At 42.8% G+C, this 19,184-nt stretch overlaps 1 protein-coding gene across 1 annotated transcript in view; it reads right to left on the bottom strand.

Annotated features, from left to right (window-relative positions):
• Positions 1 to 18,914, bottom strand: part of LOC122744395 (sodium-dependent serotonin transporter-like) — a 40,094-nt gene extending 21,180 nt beyond the window's left edge. The window contains 9 exon segments of the mRNA XM_043989872.1: positions 329 to 441; positions 1,920 to 2,026; positions 3,390 to 3,427; positions 6,463 to 6,485; positions 6,956 to 7,121; positions 7,969 to 8,107; positions 10,239 to 10,458; positions 11,068 to 11,202; positions 18,668 to 18,914. Coding sequence (XP_043845807.1) covers positions 329 to 441; positions 1,920 to 2,026; positions 3,390 to 3,427; positions 6,463 to 6,485; positions 6,956 to 7,121; positions 7,969 to 8,107; positions 10,239 to 10,458; positions 11,068 to 11,202; positions 18,668 to 18,914 — 1,188 coding nt within the window.
• Positions 18,915 to 19,184: the final 270 nt, after the last annotated feature.

Raw genomic sequence — 19,184 nt, 5'->3', positions numbered from 1 at the left:
CTAGTATGAGGTTGAGATAAGTATATTAATCATTGTTGTTGTTGAGTCATTTTTCAGTCATGTCTGAATCTTTGTGATCCCATTTGGCAGAGATACTGCAGTGGTTTGCCATTTCCTTCTCCATCTCATTTTATGGATGAAGAAACTGAGGCAGAGTATAATGACTTGCCCAGGGTCACTCAGCTAGTAGATGTTTGAGGTCTGGAGTCCTGGCGCTCTATCAGCTACACCATTACTTTACTCATTTTTCTTTGGAGGCAGAGGAATGCATGAGATTTCTCTTTCAAGGTTCTGCTCTCCCATCCCAAAGCTAAGCAAAATTACTCACAGTGCTGTCTAATCCCAAGGTGATCATCATAAGGAAAAACACCATGGAGAAGAATGTGGATCCCACCATGTTGGCGATGGCTTCTGGGTATGTGATGAAGAGGAGGCTGGGACCTGGCAAAGATTACAAGGAGTAGGATTTTTCCATTTCTTATTTTTCCAAGTAAACTCCAGTGGCTTTTGAAACCATTTCTAGAGGACAAAACTCTCCTTCAGTGGGTGATGACAGAAGCTTCAGGAGGAAACTCCAGGAGGAAACACCTCTGCCGCAGTATCTTAAGTGGGAATCAGACCTGGATATGAGTCAGTTTCTCTTTTTGTTTTCCCACTGCCCACCAACAAACTGAGATCCCCATCAATCATTTTTAACACTTTGTAGTTTTTTCCAGAACATTATCATGCATGCAGTGTCACCCGATCCTTCTTCCGGCCTTCTGAGAGAGATTGAGCAGGTATTGTTATTGCTGTTAGTGGACAGAAGAAAAATGAGACACAGAGCAGATCTTAGGATCATAGACCCAGAGCTGCCAGGGACCTCTGAGGCCACCTAGTCTGACCCTCCCATTTCACAGATAAGGAAACAGCCACAGAAAGGTTAAGGAACTGGTTCAGGATCACGTGACTAGTAAGTGGTTGAGGTGGGATTCAAACTCAAGTCCCTCCTGACTCCATATCCAGTGCCTTTATCACTATACCAGCTTTAATATATTGGGTAGAGGTCCAACACCCGAGGTTATGTCTAGATTCTGACAGTATTAGCTGTGTGACCCTGGGCAAATCACCTCATTTCTCAGTCTTCCCAGCAACTCTCCAAGACTGTAAATTCCTGATCTGCTTTGTTGGAGGGGATTTCTATAGAAGGAATTCTCTTGCAAAGTTATGGTTCATACCAACCCCCCCTCCCCAAGCCTACTCTAGTAAACTAATCTGTAATAAAGATTTAATGGGTCAACCTGTTACTTTTAACAAGTAATATATTTACACAGTATCTGGGGTCTTTATCTGAAGATGTGACTTCAAGTGAAAATTCCAAGCACTATGGAAAAAATATAGGAGATGGGGGCATCTAGGTGGTGCAGTAGATAAAGCATCAGCCCTGGATTCAGGAGGACCTGAGTTCAAATCTGAACTCAGACACTTGACACTTACTAGCTGTGTGACCCTGGGCAAGTCACTTAACCCTCACTGCCCTGAGAAAAAGAAAAAGAAAAAAAAGAAAAAGAAATATAGGAGACATATTTCAGGAGCAGAGGGGCCTTTCAGTGAGCTTCAGGTATAGGCAACCTGCTTTGCCAGGACCACCTGTGGGGGCAGCAGTGAAAAATCAGCCTAATTCCTAGGTATTTAAGCTTTCCAAAGCATTTTTCTTGGAACAACTTTGTGAAGGAGGTGGCCACAAGTAGTATTCTCATTTACTGATGAGGTTAAACAGCATGTCCAAGGTCATATAGCCACATAACTCCAAGTCCAAAATTTTTTTGAAATATAAGCAGAAAAACTGATTTGTTAGTTTGTTGGTTCCTTTACTCAGCCAGTGAAATTCATGGACCCTGGGCTGAAGGAGGGTGAATTAAGATAAAAGAGATACAGACCTTTGTCCTTTGCCACTTCCTCTACCTCAATGTCCCTCATCTCAGCCATGTAGCCCAGGACAGTGAAGATGAGAAAGCCGGAGAGGAAGCTGGTGAAAAGCACATCCCTGCAAGTCAGAAAGCCTGAGTGTGGCTCCCACGCCCACCCAAGTGCCTACCCTTTGACATTACCTTCCATCCACACTATATTTTTCTCGTATGTATGTACAATATATTTGTATGTTGTCTTCCCCATTAGACTTGAGCTTCTTGAGGCCAGGCACCGTGTTTTTTTCTTTCTTTGTATCATCAGCATTTTGTATAGTGTCCGGCAATGAATGTTTGTTGACTCACTGCCTTTCACATATTTATATTTGTGATGATGGTTGTTAATTTAGTACTCTAAGGTTTATAAAGTACTATTTCTTAGTACAGTACCAGGCATATAGCAGTTGCTTAATAAATGCTTGTTTGATTTGACTTTATATACATTATCTCATTTGATCCTTACAAGTCTATGCTGTTGGCGCTATGATTATCCTCCCTTTACAGATGAGGAAGCTGACATATATTGTATATAAACACATATGTGTGATGTAGTTTGTATTCACTTATCTGTTTACATGTTGTTTCCTCCTGTGAGAAAATAATGGGATTTGACAGACACCCAGGGGTCCCACCTGAAGATTGATTTGGAATTAATTGAATTGGGTGAGACTGAGAACCTACTTAAGGTTGATTAAATAGAGATCACACCTGGCCGGCCCTGAGTGGGGTGGTGTTCTCAGAGGCTGCGGACTATGACATCAACACAAAACCACCCTCAACCAATCAGCTTGAAGGACCTCCCCTTCCCAGGGAGCGGGGACAGGAAGTAGGAGGTGAGGCTGGCTCCCTGGGTCTGGCCCTTTTTGCTCTGGGACTTCAGGTTGGTGGGAGAGAGAGAGAGAAAGAGAGAGAGAGAAGAGAGAGAGAGAGAAGAGAGAGAGAGAGAGAGAGAGAGAGAGAGAGAGAGAGGAAGGAAAGGAGATAGGCTTTTCTTGCTTTACTTTCTGTACTCCATGTGCTCTCTTTACTCTTTAATAAATGCTTAATGCCAAAAACTGGTGCTGATGTTTCTAGCTTATAAGTAAACCTTAGCCAGTTCTCCTCTGACATTGGGGGTAGAAACAAGGCAACCATACATTAGATATTAAATGCCACACTCCTAATAGAATGTAATCTCCTTGAGGGCAAGGACATTTTCATCTTTGTTTTTGTACCCCAAACACTTAGAACAGTGCCTTACTTAATGCATACTTCTTGAAATGAATGGATAAATGAGGGATGGAAGTGACAGTCACAAGATGGTATGTATCTGAGGTAGGATTTGAACTTGGGTCTTCCTGACTCCAAATCCAGCACTTGAAGAGCTTTATGACCTCACCACCTCCTCTCTTCCTCCTAACCTTGTAGAAATGTAGTATTATTGGCCTTGCTTTGCATCCTTACCTGAAGCAGTTGTTGTTAATATGGTTGTAACTGGACACCTCCCCATAAAATTACACACAGATATATACGTATGGGTATATGCACACATATATAATGGCAGACAGTAATTTCCTATAACTGTTGTCCTTCCTCATACTTCTGCCTTCAGGGGTAAGCAGAACAAATCAAATCTTTTCTTTCACATTATAGCTTTCTAGCTACGTGACATCTTTCATATCCCTTTCTAGGTGATGAGGTGAATCAAGCACTGAGACTGCAATTAGGAAGACCTGAATTCAAATCTCAGACTAAGATACTTACTTACTGACCTGTGACCCTGAGCTAGTCATTTAACTTTCATTTGTGTTGGTTTCTTCAACTGTAAAATGGGGGTCACAATAGCACCTACTTCCCAGGATTTTTGTGAGGGTGAAATGAAATAATATTTATAAAGGGCTTGGCATAATACATAATTCATAGTAGGTGCTTAGTAAATGTTCTTTCTCTCCCTCTTTCTCCTCTAAGTTAAGCATTCCCACTTCCTTCCACCAAACCTTCTGTGGTATGTTCTTTTTTGTTTTTGGTGGGGAAATGAGGGTTAAGTGACTTGCCCAGGGTCACACAGCTAGTAAGTGTCAAGTGTCTGAGGCTGGATTTGTGTTTTTGTTTTTGTTTTAGGGTTGGTTTTTTTTTTTTGGCAGGGCAATGAAGGTTAAGTGACTTGCCCAGGGTCACACAGCTAGTAAGTGTCAAGTGTCTGAGGCTGGATTTGAACTCAGGTCCTCCTGAATGCAGGGCTGGTGCTTTATCTACTGCAGCTCCACCTAGCTGCCCCTCTATGGTACGTTCTTGAGTCCACTCACTATCCTGGTTATGTTCTCTCGGCACATCCATTTTACATAGGAAACCAAGGTCTAGAGAGAGGAAATGTTACCTAATGGGTCAATGACAGAATCTAGTTTTGAACCCAGGTCTCCTGACTCTCACTGCCATGATCTTCTCATTGTACCCCAACCTTTAAGGTCTCTTCCAGCTCTAAGGTTTATCCTGAGATCCCACATCCCAATAGGGATGGTCATGCTTGGCATTCTTCAATAGTGCCCATACTAGCCTTTTCCTTTGGAGTCTCATCTATGTCCTTCCATCAATCTTCACTTTACGTCCCACTTAACCAATCAATGCCCTGAAAGCCTTCCTTTGATGTTTCCCCAATTTTGTGGATACCTTTTATCCCTAAATTTTCTTAGCAGTGTTAATGTTTCTCTTCCACTTGTTAAATTTTGCCTGCTCTGCTTCTTCAGCATCTTTTTCTCTTGGTCCTTATTTTACTTGCCCCGTCTTACAAAGAGCAGATCACATATTTCATTCAGGTATTTCTGATATAAAGAAGGGAGGCAGATCAGAGCTGAGAGTCCTAGGGCTCAGGCCTCTTTCTGCTGGGGCCTAGATACAAAGAGACCCTCAGGTTGTTGAAAGACTTGAGAAGGGGCACATACGGTGAAGTGAATCATTTGTGATGTCTGCTATTGAAGGTTTTAATTAAAACTTCTATCTGGCTGATTACTTTTGATGAAAATTCTCTAGTGTAGTCCCACTGTAATTACAGACAGGAAGCCTATTGTCGATGGCTTCACAGAAAAGGAGCAGGACCCCTGGCATCCATAGAGCCAAGCCTGGTAAATGAGATGTGTAGTTCAGTTTTCCATTTGCAATTCTAAGGGCCAGGGTTGTAAGCTTGTTCTTTTTTTCTGAGGGAATAATGAGCTCATTACTTGGGGCTCTCTGATCTTCTCAGGAGGAACCCCCATAAGCCAAAGCTACCTATTAGATCAAATGACAGCTGGCAGAGGAACAGACTTAGGAGAGAAAATATCAGAGGAAAGAAAGACATCCCAGGGTAGCCTTCAGAGGCTGTCGCAATAGTACTCAGGATCACTCAGCAGCACATGATCTCTGAAGGTCAAATAGTCCTTTCCTTTGCTTCCAAGAAGGAATCATCTTCTGCCTCTTGTCTCCTCCCATAGCCTCCTGCCTCTTACGGTGGTGTAAGCTGTCTCCCTCTCTCCTCAGCCCCCGATCTGGATGCACTCCACAAAACTTGGCCTGGGGGGGAGATGAAGGTCTGTTCTTTCCTTGGAGGGCTGTAAGCACAAGCTGGATGACTATTTCATGGGTATGCTAGTGGAGGGGATCCTTTCATTTAGGAGTTAGACTACATGGTTGCTGAAGGTCCTTCCCACTCTTCAGCACTGTGATTCTGTGAAATATAAAGTTGTTTTGAGGTGGGGGGGCACACAGGGAGAAATCAGAAATAGTCTCCCTACCTACTTTCCTTCTAGTTATTTGCTAATCCATAAAGTGCTGCTGTAAATATTTTGGTCTACATGGGACCTCAAAGGTCTGGTCTTTGGCCTCATTGGTGGCATATGCCTAGCAGTGGTATTGCTGGGTCAAAGGGTAGAAGGAGTTTAGTGAGTTCATGTACTGAGAGGACCTCCTGAGGCCATCTGAGCTGGCTAAACTAGCCCCCCCCCCATCCCATCTGGATTCCACCCAGAAATGGGGACTCATGAATGCTGATCTGAACAATTGTTTATTAGCCTTCCTAGGTAAGTTACAGGGATGGGAATCACTGGGCAGTGCAGTTCAGTGGCACAGCAAAGTATGCAAGCACACACACACACACACACACACACACACACACACACGCGCGCGCGCGCGCGCACGCAGGCACACACACACACACACACACACACACACACGCACGCAGGCACACACACACACCAGTGATTGCAGAAGTGGGGAAAGAGAGGGTGGTACATTCTTCCCAAGCATATCAGCATCCCACAGTCTCCTGGTGCAGAGCTGCTCTGTCCTATTGGAGCCTGGGCATTTTGTTCTCTCCCAGGGGCTTATCAGGAGAGGGGCAGCCCCAGAACTCCCTGCCCATGGGTTTTTCAAATGCTGCAGGACTTGGAGTCAAGAAGGCCTGGGTTCAAATCCTGCTTCTGACACTTAGGATCTACATGATCCTGGGCAAATCACTCAGCCTTCCTAGGTCCCAGTTTCTTTATCTATAAATTGGGGGGATTACAGCTATCATGCCCCCTGAGCCTTCTTTATGTAGGCTAAACAACCCCAGTTGCTTCAACTTATCCTCATAAGACATGAATTTAAAGTTGACTAGGGGAACTGAAAAGTTACGGGAATTAGCCAGGGCCATACAGCTTGTAAGGATTTGAAGTAGGATTTGAACCCAGGTCTGCCTGACTCCAAGGCTATAGCTATACCCACTATATCGAGTTGGAACTGGTCAGACCTTGGAATAGTCTTTGAGAATCCACAGTCACCTCAATATCACAATGAGGCATCTAGAAGAGCATATAAGGACCAGCATTTAAAGCTGGCATGACCAAGTCTGACCATCTCCTTCATCCATTTTACAGATGAAGAAACTGAATCCTGGAGATATTAAGTGATTTGCCCAAGGTCACCCAAGGAATGAATTTCAAAGCAGGATTTGAACCCAAGCCTCTGAGTAGGACTTCCTATTATTACCCTCACTTCCCTAAATCCCAGTATGGGACTGTGGATCCAGAAAAAAATTTGTTGGCTTACTGATTTACTCAGCAGTTTCTCCCAGTTGGGCTGGAGGTAGAAGACAATGCCTCTCCAGGCTCCAGGCAAGGTGGCTCCTTGGATCAGGAGGATGAAGAGCACCAAGTAAGGGAAGGTGGCAGTGAGCCATACCACCTAGGAAGGAAAGGATAAGGGCATGAAGCTGGGAGGCTGTAGAACTGGGCACTATGGCAGGGCATGTCATATCAAGGGAGCTTTGCCCTGCTAGTGGGTCCAGGGCCAACCTTATACAAAAGTAGAGAAGGTGTTGTCAGAGACTGCTCCGAAAGATATTCCCCCCCACCTCAGACAATGCCTAAAATTCCTTCTGTGGGGAAAATCCTTTCTGTCAAAGACTGGGGAGCTAGATGGTGCAGTGGATAAAGTGCCAGGCCTGGAGTCAGGAAGACCTGAGTTCAAATCCTGCCTCAGATACTTACTATGTGACCCTGGGCAAGTCACTTAACCTCCATTTGCTTCAGTTTCTTCTCTGTCAAGAAAACCCCAAATGGAGTCATGGAGAGTTGGACCCAACTGAAAAGACTGAACAACAACTTCTTGAATCCAGGTCTAGTGCTCTGTCCACTTAACCACCTAGCTGCCCTGACCCCAGGTCTTCCTGAGTTCTGATTCAAGTCTATGACTCTATCCACTATGCCATACTATCCAGAAGTTAAGTGACTTTTCTAGAGTCACACAACTAGAATGTATCAGAGGCTCTGTCATCCTGAATCTGATGCTAGCTCTCTATCTACCATATCACACTACCTCTCATTGTATAATTATTCCAACAATACACCCCTTCACTTACCTCACAGGATTCAATGGAATAATGTAGTTTTTAAATGTCCCATAAATACCTGTTATCCTTGTTCCATTCTTATTTATCATCTTCCTATATCTAGGACCTTTTTTTTGGAGGGGGGGGGTGGGAGAAAATGTCCCTGGAGGAGCCTGATTGGGTGTGAGGGGGCTCAGCTACCTTCCCAGATGTCTTCACTCCTTTCCTCAGGCTGAAGTAAACAGTTGTGAAGATTAGGAAGAGGCACAGCAGAAGCTGCCACCGGATGTCTCCTGGATCCTGCAGGCCACTTGACTTCTGAATCTCCAAGACACCCCTCCTGTTGGGGGATCACACTGGGTGCCTAACACTCCTCTAGCCCCAGGTCTTGGAGTGCCACCCAAGAAAAGGAAAATCCCTGGTTAATGTCATATCGAGGGGCAATGTTGGTATCAGCACCAAGGACAGAACCTCCCCCCCCCACCCACCAGTGTCCTGACCCCCCATCCTGGCTGTATAGTGTTAACTATGCCTTGGATCCCCTACATAGAACAAGATTCCTAGAAGATATGACCTCACCCCACTAAGAAATCAATTAGTACCTTGAAGGGACCTCAGAGGTAATCTACTACAATGATCTCATTTTACAAGTGAAGAAGCTGAGGCTTAGGGTGGTGAAGTGATTTGTCCAAGGTCATGCAGCTAGTAATTTTCAGAGGTGGGAATTGAAACCAGATCTTCCTGATTCTAAGTCTAGGACTCTTTCCACTATGCCATGCTGTCCAATTCTCTCATTTTACAGATTGGAAAATAGGACCAGAGAGGTCACTCTAGGTCATTGAGCTAGTGAAAGCCCAGACTAGAAACCAAATCACAGAGTCACAGAAACTCAGAGAGCTACAGGACTTCAAAAGCTCTCTAGTCCAACCTGCCCCTGAACACAAGTCCCCTGTACCTCACACCCAACAAATGATTATCCAGCTTTTGCTTTAAGACTGCCAGGAAGGGGCAACCCATTGGTTTCTTAGGCAGTCCCTTCCTCTTTTAGAATATAAATTTATTCAAGAAAAATCTTTATATTCTTCATTCTCTTTGTCCTAGAGCCTTCATAATGTGTCATGGTGTGGTAGAGTGAAAAGATCACTGGATTTGGAGTCAAGGGATCTGAGTTTGAATCCCAGCTTATTATCCCACTTTATTCTTTGTGTGACCTTGTACAGGCCATTTAATCTCTTTGGGTTTCTATTTCCTCATTTCTAAAGTGAGAATGTTGGAGTCAATGACCTCTAAGGTCCCTTCCAGCTTAGAATCTTTGATCTCATATACTGCAGGGTTATTGACAGTACAAAAAAGTGCATAGATACAAAAATACTAATAGCCATGTTAGTTGTGGGAACAAAAAATGTGTCCAACAATTTAGGAATAGCTGACCAATCATGACCTATGAAGAGGAAGGTATGTGAATAATTCAGGGAAGCAGGGGAATATTTAGCAAATGATGGCCAATAAAGAACATGGAGATGCACCAAACTTGTGGCCAATTTCAGTGCTCAGCATTTAGTTACATCTGGTTAGAAGATACTTCTCTTCTTGCTGCTAATAATGAACAGACAACTGCCTTTTTGAGAATGGAGCAGCCAATTTATGGGAGAACATAGTGGGAATCATGTGGGATAAGCAGGGGTGGATGGGTTGTGATTTGGGTTATAAGGGGAACACCTATACTGTTGAGCTCACAGGCCCATTGGAGCACTTTGTAAAGGAATTTTTTGGGGGGCTTGTTGGTCAAGTACCAACAGATTTTTTAAATGAAAAGAAAAATATCAGGAAAAAAGAATCCCTACAACACTGATAACAAGAGGTGATCCTATCTCTTGAAGCCTTCAAGTGAAGGGACCCAACACCTCCCAAAACAGTTCGTGCAACTTCTGGACAGCTCTGATCATGTGGAGGGTTTTCTGACATCAGGCCTAAATCTGTCTTTCTACCACTTCTCCCTGTATCTCCTAGTTCTGCTGCCTGGGGCCAAGTGGAAGATGTATAATTCTTTAATTACTTGATAACTCATCAAATAGTTGAATATCTCTAATGAGAGGGCACTCACTATCTTCAGAGTCAACTTATTCTACTTTGGAATTGCTTTGATCGCCAGGAAGTTCTTCCTGACATCTGGCCCAAACATAGCTCTCTGAAACTTCTGAGAGTTGGAAGGGACCCCAGATGCCATCTAATCAAACCATACACAAAAGGAATGCCCACCATGACACACCCAACAAGTGGCCATCTAGCTACTGCTTGAAGACCTCCAAGGAGGAGAGCTCATTTATGATGTACTCAATGCCATCCCCAACCCCACTGGGGAGTTTCAGGCATTTTGGATTCTTCCTCTCCATCCTGGTTTTCCCTCAGCTCCTGCATACCCCACTGCCTGCCCTGGATCTCCACTTGCATCCCCTTCAAACCACACTCACATGTAAAACTCCTCAGCAGGTGAGTGAGAGAAGTTGCTCCAGGTGACATTACTGTAGTCAAAGTAGTTGGTACAGTTTGGGGTGTTCCAGGGATTGTGGCAGTGGGTCCAGGGCAGTGAGCTGCCCATTGAGGAGTAGAAGTAGAAAAGGGCCCAGGTGATGATGATGTTGTAATAAAAGGTGACATAGAGATTGATGATGCAGAAGACATACCCAATCCCTGCCCCAGGGAAGAGATACCTCAGAGGGTTAGTATGATTAAGCAAGCGCTGATTGGGTACCTGCCTTCTAGGACCTGGGTGTTGTTCGAGGGAATGGAGGTACAACAGCAAAATTAAGAAGGGCCCCATATTACAGATAAGAAAACTGAAGTACAGAGCGGGTACATGACTTGTTCAAGGTCTCACAGCTAGTAGATGCTTGAAGTAGGACTAAATCCTAGATTTTTCTGTTGCCCTATGCACTACACAACCCTACAACAGCCCCTCAATAAAACTGGGGATCAGGTAAGGTTGTCTTTGGGTGCCCTTTCATCTTTCCTTTTCAGGTTCATTTTCTTCTTCTTTCCACTCTCTCTCTTTATCCCTCATTCTGGATCCCCCATAGAGCATCACTACAGTTGTCAGTTCATTTTTACTTCCTCCCAAGGTATTGTCTGATGAGTTTAGTGGGTTCTTAAAGACTCCCAAAGTCAGAGAGACCACCTTTGAAACTTCATACCTTTCAACTTGCATGGCAAGTTGGGGCCACCAGAGGACTCATCCACTCACTCTAAAGTATAGCCAAGAGGCCCTACCCTGGGCCCAGCAGGAAGCTTTTATGTCCTTACCTTTGAAGATAGGACAGATGTGCTTCCAGATGGGGATGACTCCCATGTGATGGTATTGCCCCAAGGCCAGCTCCATGTAGAAGAGGGGAATCCCCCCAAACACAGCCATCAGTGCATAGGGGATGAGGAAGGCACTTGTCAGAGATGGGGTAAGGACAGGAGTTGGTGTTCGGAGTTGTAGAGTTGTTGCCCCTCCCCTCCCCAACCCATTCTCTTTTCTTTAGGTCAGTCAGGGCTAAATTCTTTGACCAAACCAGCTCTGGCATAAAGATTCTTGAATTCATTGTTAACCAGATCTTTGATAATAAAGCAGCATCAACCAGATCCCCCCCAAGTCAATGGTCAAATACTTCAGTCATCATCCCAAGAACATAGCCAAAAGTATCTCAGTAATAAAGCAGGCATTGAGAGAGGCAGCCTACAAATGACCTCAGAGGATAGCTGGTCCAATTTTTCTCATTTAGGGATAAGAAAACTGAGGCCTGAAGAAGTATCTTGGCTAAGGTCACTCAGGTAGTAAATGTCAGAGGTCATGCAGCTTGGCAATTTCTTACAGATCCAGAGGAAATTCAATATGGCAGCAGAAGTTTCTATCAGTAATGTCTGGGGCATGTTGTATTTTCTTAAATATTAATTGGTATCAAGCTGTGATGTCATCAGTTTGTGGCAGGCTTAATGAATTCCCAATGAGGAAACTCCTTTAACTAATACACATCAGCTCCTCCTCTGAAACCTAGAGAGTATTATGGGGGCACTGAGAAGTCAAGTTACTTTGCCCAGAGTCACACAGCAGTGTGGATCTGATTCGGAATTGGAAGCCATTTTTTCCTGACTCTGTTCAAATAGTTCACATTTTTATTGTACCTTAAATTTTGCAAAGCACTCTATATATACATGAATCTGTACAAATATGGAAATATATACAGTTTTACAGAAAAACTGATGAAATGTTATTTCATCATTTTCCTGACCCTAAGTCCAGTACCTGACAATGCGGGGCCTCCTTAGCCTTTCTTTCTTTCTTTCTTTCTTTCTTTCTTTCTTTCTTTCTTTCTTTCTTTCTTTCTTTCTTTCTTTCTTTCTTTCTTTCTTTCTTTCTTTCTTTCTTTCTTTCTTTCTTTCTTTCTTTCTTTCTTCCTTCCTTCCTTCCTTCCTTCCTTCCTTCCTTCCTTCCTTCCTTCCTTCCTTCCTTCCTTCCTTCCTTCCTTCCTTCCTTCCTTCCTTCCTTCCTTCCTTCCTTTCTTCTTCTTTTGTGGGGCAATGAGGGTTAAGTGACTTGCCCAGGGTCACACAGCTAGTAAGTGTCAGATGTCTGAGGCTGTATTTGAACTCAGGTCCTCTTGAATCCAGGGTTGGTGCTTTATCCACTGTGCCACCTAGCTGCCTTCCTTAGCCTTTCTGACCAGAACTTTATTATAGAATTAATTTCCTCCAAATGATCTAATAATTAATTACTTAACCTGCATTATGTATAACAATTTGGTAATTACAACTCACATTTATATAGTCTTTTAAGCTTTGCAAAGTGCATTACCCATATTATCTCAAGTGATCTTTTATTCTCATTATTATTATTATTATTATTATTATTATTATTAGTGATGCAATTGGGGTTAAGTGACTTGCCCAGGGTCACACAGCTAGTAAGTGTTAAGTGTCTGAGGCCGGATTTGAACTCAGGTACTCCTGACTCCAGGGCCGGTGCTCTAACCACTGCGCCACCTAGCTGCCCCTTATTCTCATTATTTATCAGTGTCCTTCCTTATAAAATGAGGAGGTAAGACAAGCGAAGGTGAGTCACTGGCACCTTAAAACCAGTCGCTTCAGGCAGGTGGGGCTTGTTAGCCTTGGCAGGCAACCTGCCTAGGGGAAGGAAACCCTGATTTGAAACCTCCGCTGCCTTGCGGCTATACCCATATATGGGAAAGGCTTCAGGAGTTAATCCCGAGGAAAAATCAGGAGTCGAAGTCCCTTAGGCAGTTGGATGTTGGACATCACATCCCTTTGGCAACTCCTGCGGCGGCACTGGTGCCAAACTGTATTGGTTCTGCCTCTCCTTTGGATCCACCAATGTCGAGGAGAGGGAAAACCTGCTGCATGGGCAACAGCTTGTTTTCCAATTGATCCGCCCAGGCCAGCGCCCTGGAGAGGACACTCCAGCTACTCCTCATGGGGTAGATAGATATAACATGGGATGCGGCAGTTACCGGTTATAAGTCACTCAGGAGCTGTGACTCCCACATTGGACTGCATAGACACACTGTGGCCTGTGGCTCTTCAAGGCACTGATCCATGGTTGTCCGTGACTGGTGGAGGCCTACTATTGTGTGCTAGGTATTTGGCTAGGTGTTGGGGATAAAATGCAAAACAAAAACCAGCTCCTGTCTTCAAAGAGTTTGTGTTCTGCTTGGAGGTGGTGGGAGTGGAAAGGATCTGATATGTACACAGATGAGTATATACATGGTGGTTCGAGCAGGGAAAGAGCAGTAACAATTAGAGAGCCAGTAAAAGTGTCCTGTAAGAAGTGGTGTGTGAACTAAACTTTGAAGGAAGTTAGTGTTTCTAAGAAGAGAATGTGTATGTATATACCAGACATGAATAACATATGAAAAAATGCTGATATTGGAGGTGAAATGTCAAGTTTAAGGAATAGTAATTAAACCAGTTTGACCTAAATATCAGGTTTATGAAAGGGAGTTATGAACAATAAGCCTAAAATGTAGACCTATAAATACCAGCTTATATTTTATATTAGAGGTAGTGGGGAGCCACTGAAGTTTCTTGAGTAAGACAATGACATAGTCAGATTTGTACTTGTAGACCATAACCCCCTCTACAGAATTCCTGGCAAGGTAAATTGTGTCTTCTTGATTATAAGAGTGTAGGATCTTTTAAGGTACAGGACTTTTCATTCCAATGTTAGAAACAAGGCTTTAGGTACAATAAAATGCCTTGAAGAAGAAACATAAAGGTTTTATAATTTATAGTGGGAAAGGGCATTATTCCAAATAGAAGAAAACTAGGTATCGGAGAGAAGTGACTTGTCCAAGGTCACACAAGGTAAAAATAGGAGATTTAGCAGATTCAAACTCAGGGCTTCTAGTTCCAAATTCAATGCTCATTTCTCTACTCCTTGTGATCTTATATGATCATTAATTTATAGCCAGAGGGGACCCATTTTCAGGTGAGGAACCTGAGGCAAAGAGAGGGAACTCCATCATCCAAGGTCACACAGCAAATTAGGCTCCAGTGTTCTGCCTCCACTTAAACTCATCCACAACAATATGGATAAATGAATGGTATTTTTCCTCCCCCCAGTCTAGATTTTGATGGAGGAGGAAAAGAAAAGAAGATTAAATTGCTAACAATTGTGTCTAGCATTCAACAACAACCCTGGGAGATTAGAATTTAGAGGTGTTGCTACTAACTTGTCTAGGACACTGCCCATCCCAGTAACCCATTTCCTCTGCCTCTGCCTCTAGCAGTGTTCCCACTACTCCACACTGGGTTATGATATCTTGGTGGTTGGACTAGAAGACTTAGCATCATCAGAGAGCAAAGTCAATGTCAATGGAAAGGTATAAAGGAAAGCCTAAGGTCACACGCTCATCCACACACTGAGTCAGGTATTACTTTTATGGGGGGGGGGGCGGGGCCATGGGGGTTAAGTGGCTTGCCCAGGGTCACACAGCTAGTAAGTGTCAAGTGTCTGAGGCCGGATTTGAACTCAGGTACTCCTGAATCCAGGGCCGGTGCTTTATCTACTGCGCCACCTAGCCGCCCCAGGTATTACTTTTTGCAGCTTGACAAGGTTTCCCTTTCTTCTCTTTCCCAGAACTCCTCCTAGTCACAAAAGCTCATCGTCAAAAATAAGGAACAGTAGACTCTGTGACTCTCTCACATGGCAACCAGAAACCAGATTCATTCATCTGGGCTTCTTAGACTCAATTTACTACTACAAATAAATAGGATAGAAAAAATGGGATGTAATATAAAGACAGTTAAATATGGAGATGCATTCCCTAGAAGGAAACAAGGAAAGCCACAAATGGTGTGAGATGAGCATAATTGGAGCTGTAAGCACTTTGACTACATGTATAGAAAAGAAGAAAGGAAAGGAAGGAGAAAAGAAGGAAGGAAGGAAAAAGGGAAAAGAAGTGGAGAAGGAAGCAAGAAAGAGAGAGGGAAAGAAAGAAAACAAGAAAGGAAGAAATAAAGAAAGTAAGGGAGAGAGAGGACAGAAAGAGAAAGGAAAGAGAGGGAGGAAGGAAGGAAAGAAGGATGAAGAAAGGGAAGGAAGTGAGGAAGGAAGCAGAAAAGGGAGGAAAAGAAAGACAAAAAAGGGGGCAAATAAAGAAACCAAGGGATAAAGAAAAAAGAGAAAGGAAGAAAGAAGAAAGAGAGGAAGGAAGGAAGGAGCAAGAGAAGGAGGAAAGGAAGCAAACAAATAAGAAAGAAAGAAAGAAAAAGGAGGGGAAATAAAGAAAGTCATGGAGAAAAGAGGAAGGAAGGAAGGATAGAAAGAAGGAAGGAGAGAAGATAAGCAGGTAGGTGAAAGGCAATAGAATTTCAGGACAATCTGGAAAAAGAAAAGAACAAAAACATAATTTTTTGCTCATTTCTTTGTCCTTAATTCATTCAGTTCCACCTTGTTAAATGCAAAGGCTTCTATATAAGATTTTGCTCCTTATTTATTTTGTATGTACATTCAATTATTTGTTTCTGCTGATGATTATTGTCTAGAATTTCCCTTAGAAGGAAGATACTCTTCCCTCTGAGCTTCATTTATCATCAAAGGATGGCCAATCTTCTGACTCTGTGGGGTTTAAGGAGAAGAGATGCTGACAACTTCATATTTTCTTAAGAAATACAAATAGCTGCCAACTGACAGTAAAAGATGATATGCAGAATCAGGGTTCTCTTTTCATTGAATGAGGCATTTGACTTATCTACTCTATTTTATTTATTTTATTTTTGGGGGGGCAGGACAATGAGGTTTAAGTGACTTGCCCAAGGTCACACAGCTAGTTTCAAGTGTCTGAAGCCGGATTTGAACTCAGGTCCTCCTGTATCCAGGGTGGGCACTTTATCCACTGTGCCCCCTAACTGCCCCCTATCTACTCTATTTAAAAAAAGTTACTTTCCTACACCTAGCTAAGAAAGAGACTTTCAAGATAGTACAGCTCAGCTTCTTCATTTTACAGATAAGGAGCCAAGAGAAATTATATAATTATATATATATAATTACATAATATATAATTCTATAAATTCTATAATTCATCCAAGGTTATGGCGGGGCAGTAACTGGTTTGAGCTGGGATTTGAACACAAGTCCTCTGACTATGAGTTCAGTGTTCTTTCTGCTCTGCTTCTCTGCTTGAAGAATCCTTTCATAGGAGTGAAAGTGGAAACTGCACAGGGGAAAGACTATAACAATGATTCAATGTGCACAGGGAATAATATAGATAATAAATAATAATAATATAGATATAAATATAGATAATAAATAATAAAGATAATTATCTTGTGATTATTTTGTTATGGCCAGGAGCCAGGAGAAAAAGAATTCTCAAAAACAGATATGTGACCAGAAAGGGACTGACTTCCTTGTTCAATTGACTGCTATCTGAGACAAAACAGAGCCCCAAAGAATCATTGTTCTTTGTTATTTTATGTTAGCTGAGAGCAAAAGTTATATATTATGCCCACTCCTTTCCATTAAGGAAGGTTTATAAATTTCACCTACAAGTCATGATACCCTCCAAGTAAAGAACAGAACCCCTCAGGGGTAGCCGGCACTGCCCCAAATGACACCACCAAAAAGGAAGAAGCATTAGAACTGGAGGCAGCCTCCCTGTGGTTAGAGCAAATGGTACAGACAGATTACTGGTTTTGCTGTAAATGAAGCCAATGCATGCAATTCCTGTGCAGGGGGAGCATTTCTATTACCTGTAGTTCAGTAAGGAAGAATTGGGGAGGAAGAGTGGGGCACTGAAGAAAGTCCTGTTTGGGGAGGTTGAATTCCAGCTATATCTTTGTGACTTTAGGCAAGTCATTGCATCTCTATGAAATTATTGGCCTTTTCTTGAAAATTAGGGAATCTGCCAGCCAGTCAATAAACATTTATTAAACACTTATTGTGTTGGAATAGATGATCTCTCAGGGTCCTTTCAGCTCTAAATCTGTTGATTTTACTTGTGCAACAGTGGGTAAATGACTCCTTTTTCTCTGGTCTTGTTTTCCCTTCTGTCAAGTGAAGTGTTGGACTAGATAATTTCTAATGCCTCTTTCCAGCTTTAAATCTCAGGATCCTCCTTCTGTGACCTTGGGAAAGTCATTCCTTTCTGTTCCTAAGGTTCCTCCTTTGCCAAAAATGTATACTAACCTGACAACCTCCAAGATCCTAATTTTCAGGTTTTGGATCTTTTAGGACCAGAGGGACGTTAGAGAGCTAGTCTACTAGATGCTACAATTCCCTGCCTCCAGCATCCTTTCCACCTCCTACCCCAATATTTTATGAGATATTGAAGCAGCATCATAAAATCCTGCAACCTCTGAAGTCCCTTTGAGCTTTGAAACTATGTTTCTATTAGTTTGTGATTAAAAGGAAAACAAACTCAGCATTTATCAATTCTTAGTATTTCAGCAGTTTATAAGTTGTTGGAAACCAACCAACCCCCCCAGCTATTCTGTTACTAGCTTCTTCCTAAGCTTCTTTTCTAGGCATGGGGAATATTGGTACCATGGATAGCTCTCAAAGAAGCTGCTCTGCTCTTAATTTTGTAAGGCTAAAAAGGACATATTTCATATCCCATGCTTTGTTAAAATCACCCTCTGACAAGCATTCACCACATATTTAATTTAGGGGAGAAGTTGACAATTGCGAGGGAATTAATTTGTACCTTAACTTTCCGATTTTTGTAAAAATCAAACAAAAACACCGTTTAACTTTTGAGATCAAATCAAATGAGATGACATTATCAATGGCATTATGTGAAATAATATTTGTAAAGTATTTAGCATGGTGCCTGGCATATAGTATGCACTTAATAAATGCCTGTTCCCTTCACTCTTGTTTTGGTTTTTATTCTACTGTGCCTTGAAAAACTCACAGCTGATCTTAATAGTGTTTAGATCTGGGAAGGAGCTCAGGCATCCTCTAATCCAATCTTCTCATTTTACAGAAGAGGAAATGGCAGCCTGAAGGGATTAAGTGATTTACCCACAGTCACACAGCTAGACCTAAAGAGATTCTCCCAAGGTTATGTAGCTAATAAGTAGAAAAGTCAGGATCTGAATTCAGATTTCTTGACCCCCACCCCAGTCTACCTTACTTAACACAATACCATTCATCATTTTTGTCTGTTTGGAGGTAATAGAGATTGATGAGTTCCTAAACTGGAAGCCAAAGAAGACCTCAGAAGGTACTGAATGATTCCTTCTGCCTGTCCTAGGAAGAAAAAAATAAGTTTTTAAACTGTAAAAAGGCAAAGGCAGGGGTGGTGATGGGGAAAACATTTTCCACTTTTACAAATCTAATAAAAGCACTCAATTTTCTTTAGAAGAAATAAAGAGGGAAAAAGAAAGCTTTTCTCCTTACCGCCCCCATTCTGGTAACAGATATAAGGGAATCTCCAGATATTGCCCAAGTCAACAGCAAATCCAATGACTGACAGGAGAAAATCCATTTTCTTGTTCCATTTGTCCCTAGAGTCTGTGGGGGGCTCCAGTCTGGGACAGAAGCTGCTGCTGCCCATCAGGACACCTCTCTGGGGAAGCCTGTCCACACCAGGTGGGGAGTCCGCCTCTGACATGCTGGCTTGGATTTAAAAGCAGAGCACCACCATCCAGGAAACTCACAAGTACTCTGACCCTGTAGGAGCCAATGTAAAGAAGTTAAAGATGGGGGGAAGGATTTTTTTTCTTGGTTCCTGCAGAGACTCCAGGAAGGAGAGGGATTTATGGAGTGGACTTTCCTCCACCTCTTCATTTGAGTAATGAGAAATGAGTCCCTGGGAGAGGGGAGGCAGTGCTTGTGGGAAGGCAGGGGGAAGTGAGGGAGGGAGAAGAGGAGGGGAGGGGAAGAGAAAGGTTGAAACACATTGATGGAGCAATTA

This window comes from Dromiciops gliroides, chromosome 1 (assembly GCF_019393635.1).
Source record: "Dromiciops gliroides isolate mDroGli1 chromosome 1, mDroGli1.pri, whole genome shotgun sequence".
Lineage (NCBI taxonomy): Eukaryota > Metazoa > Chordata > Mammalia > Microbiotheria > Microbiotheriidae > Dromiciops > Dromiciops gliroides.
Note: the sequence above shows the minus strand (reverse complement) of the source record. Positions and strands in the feature narration are given on the sequence as shown.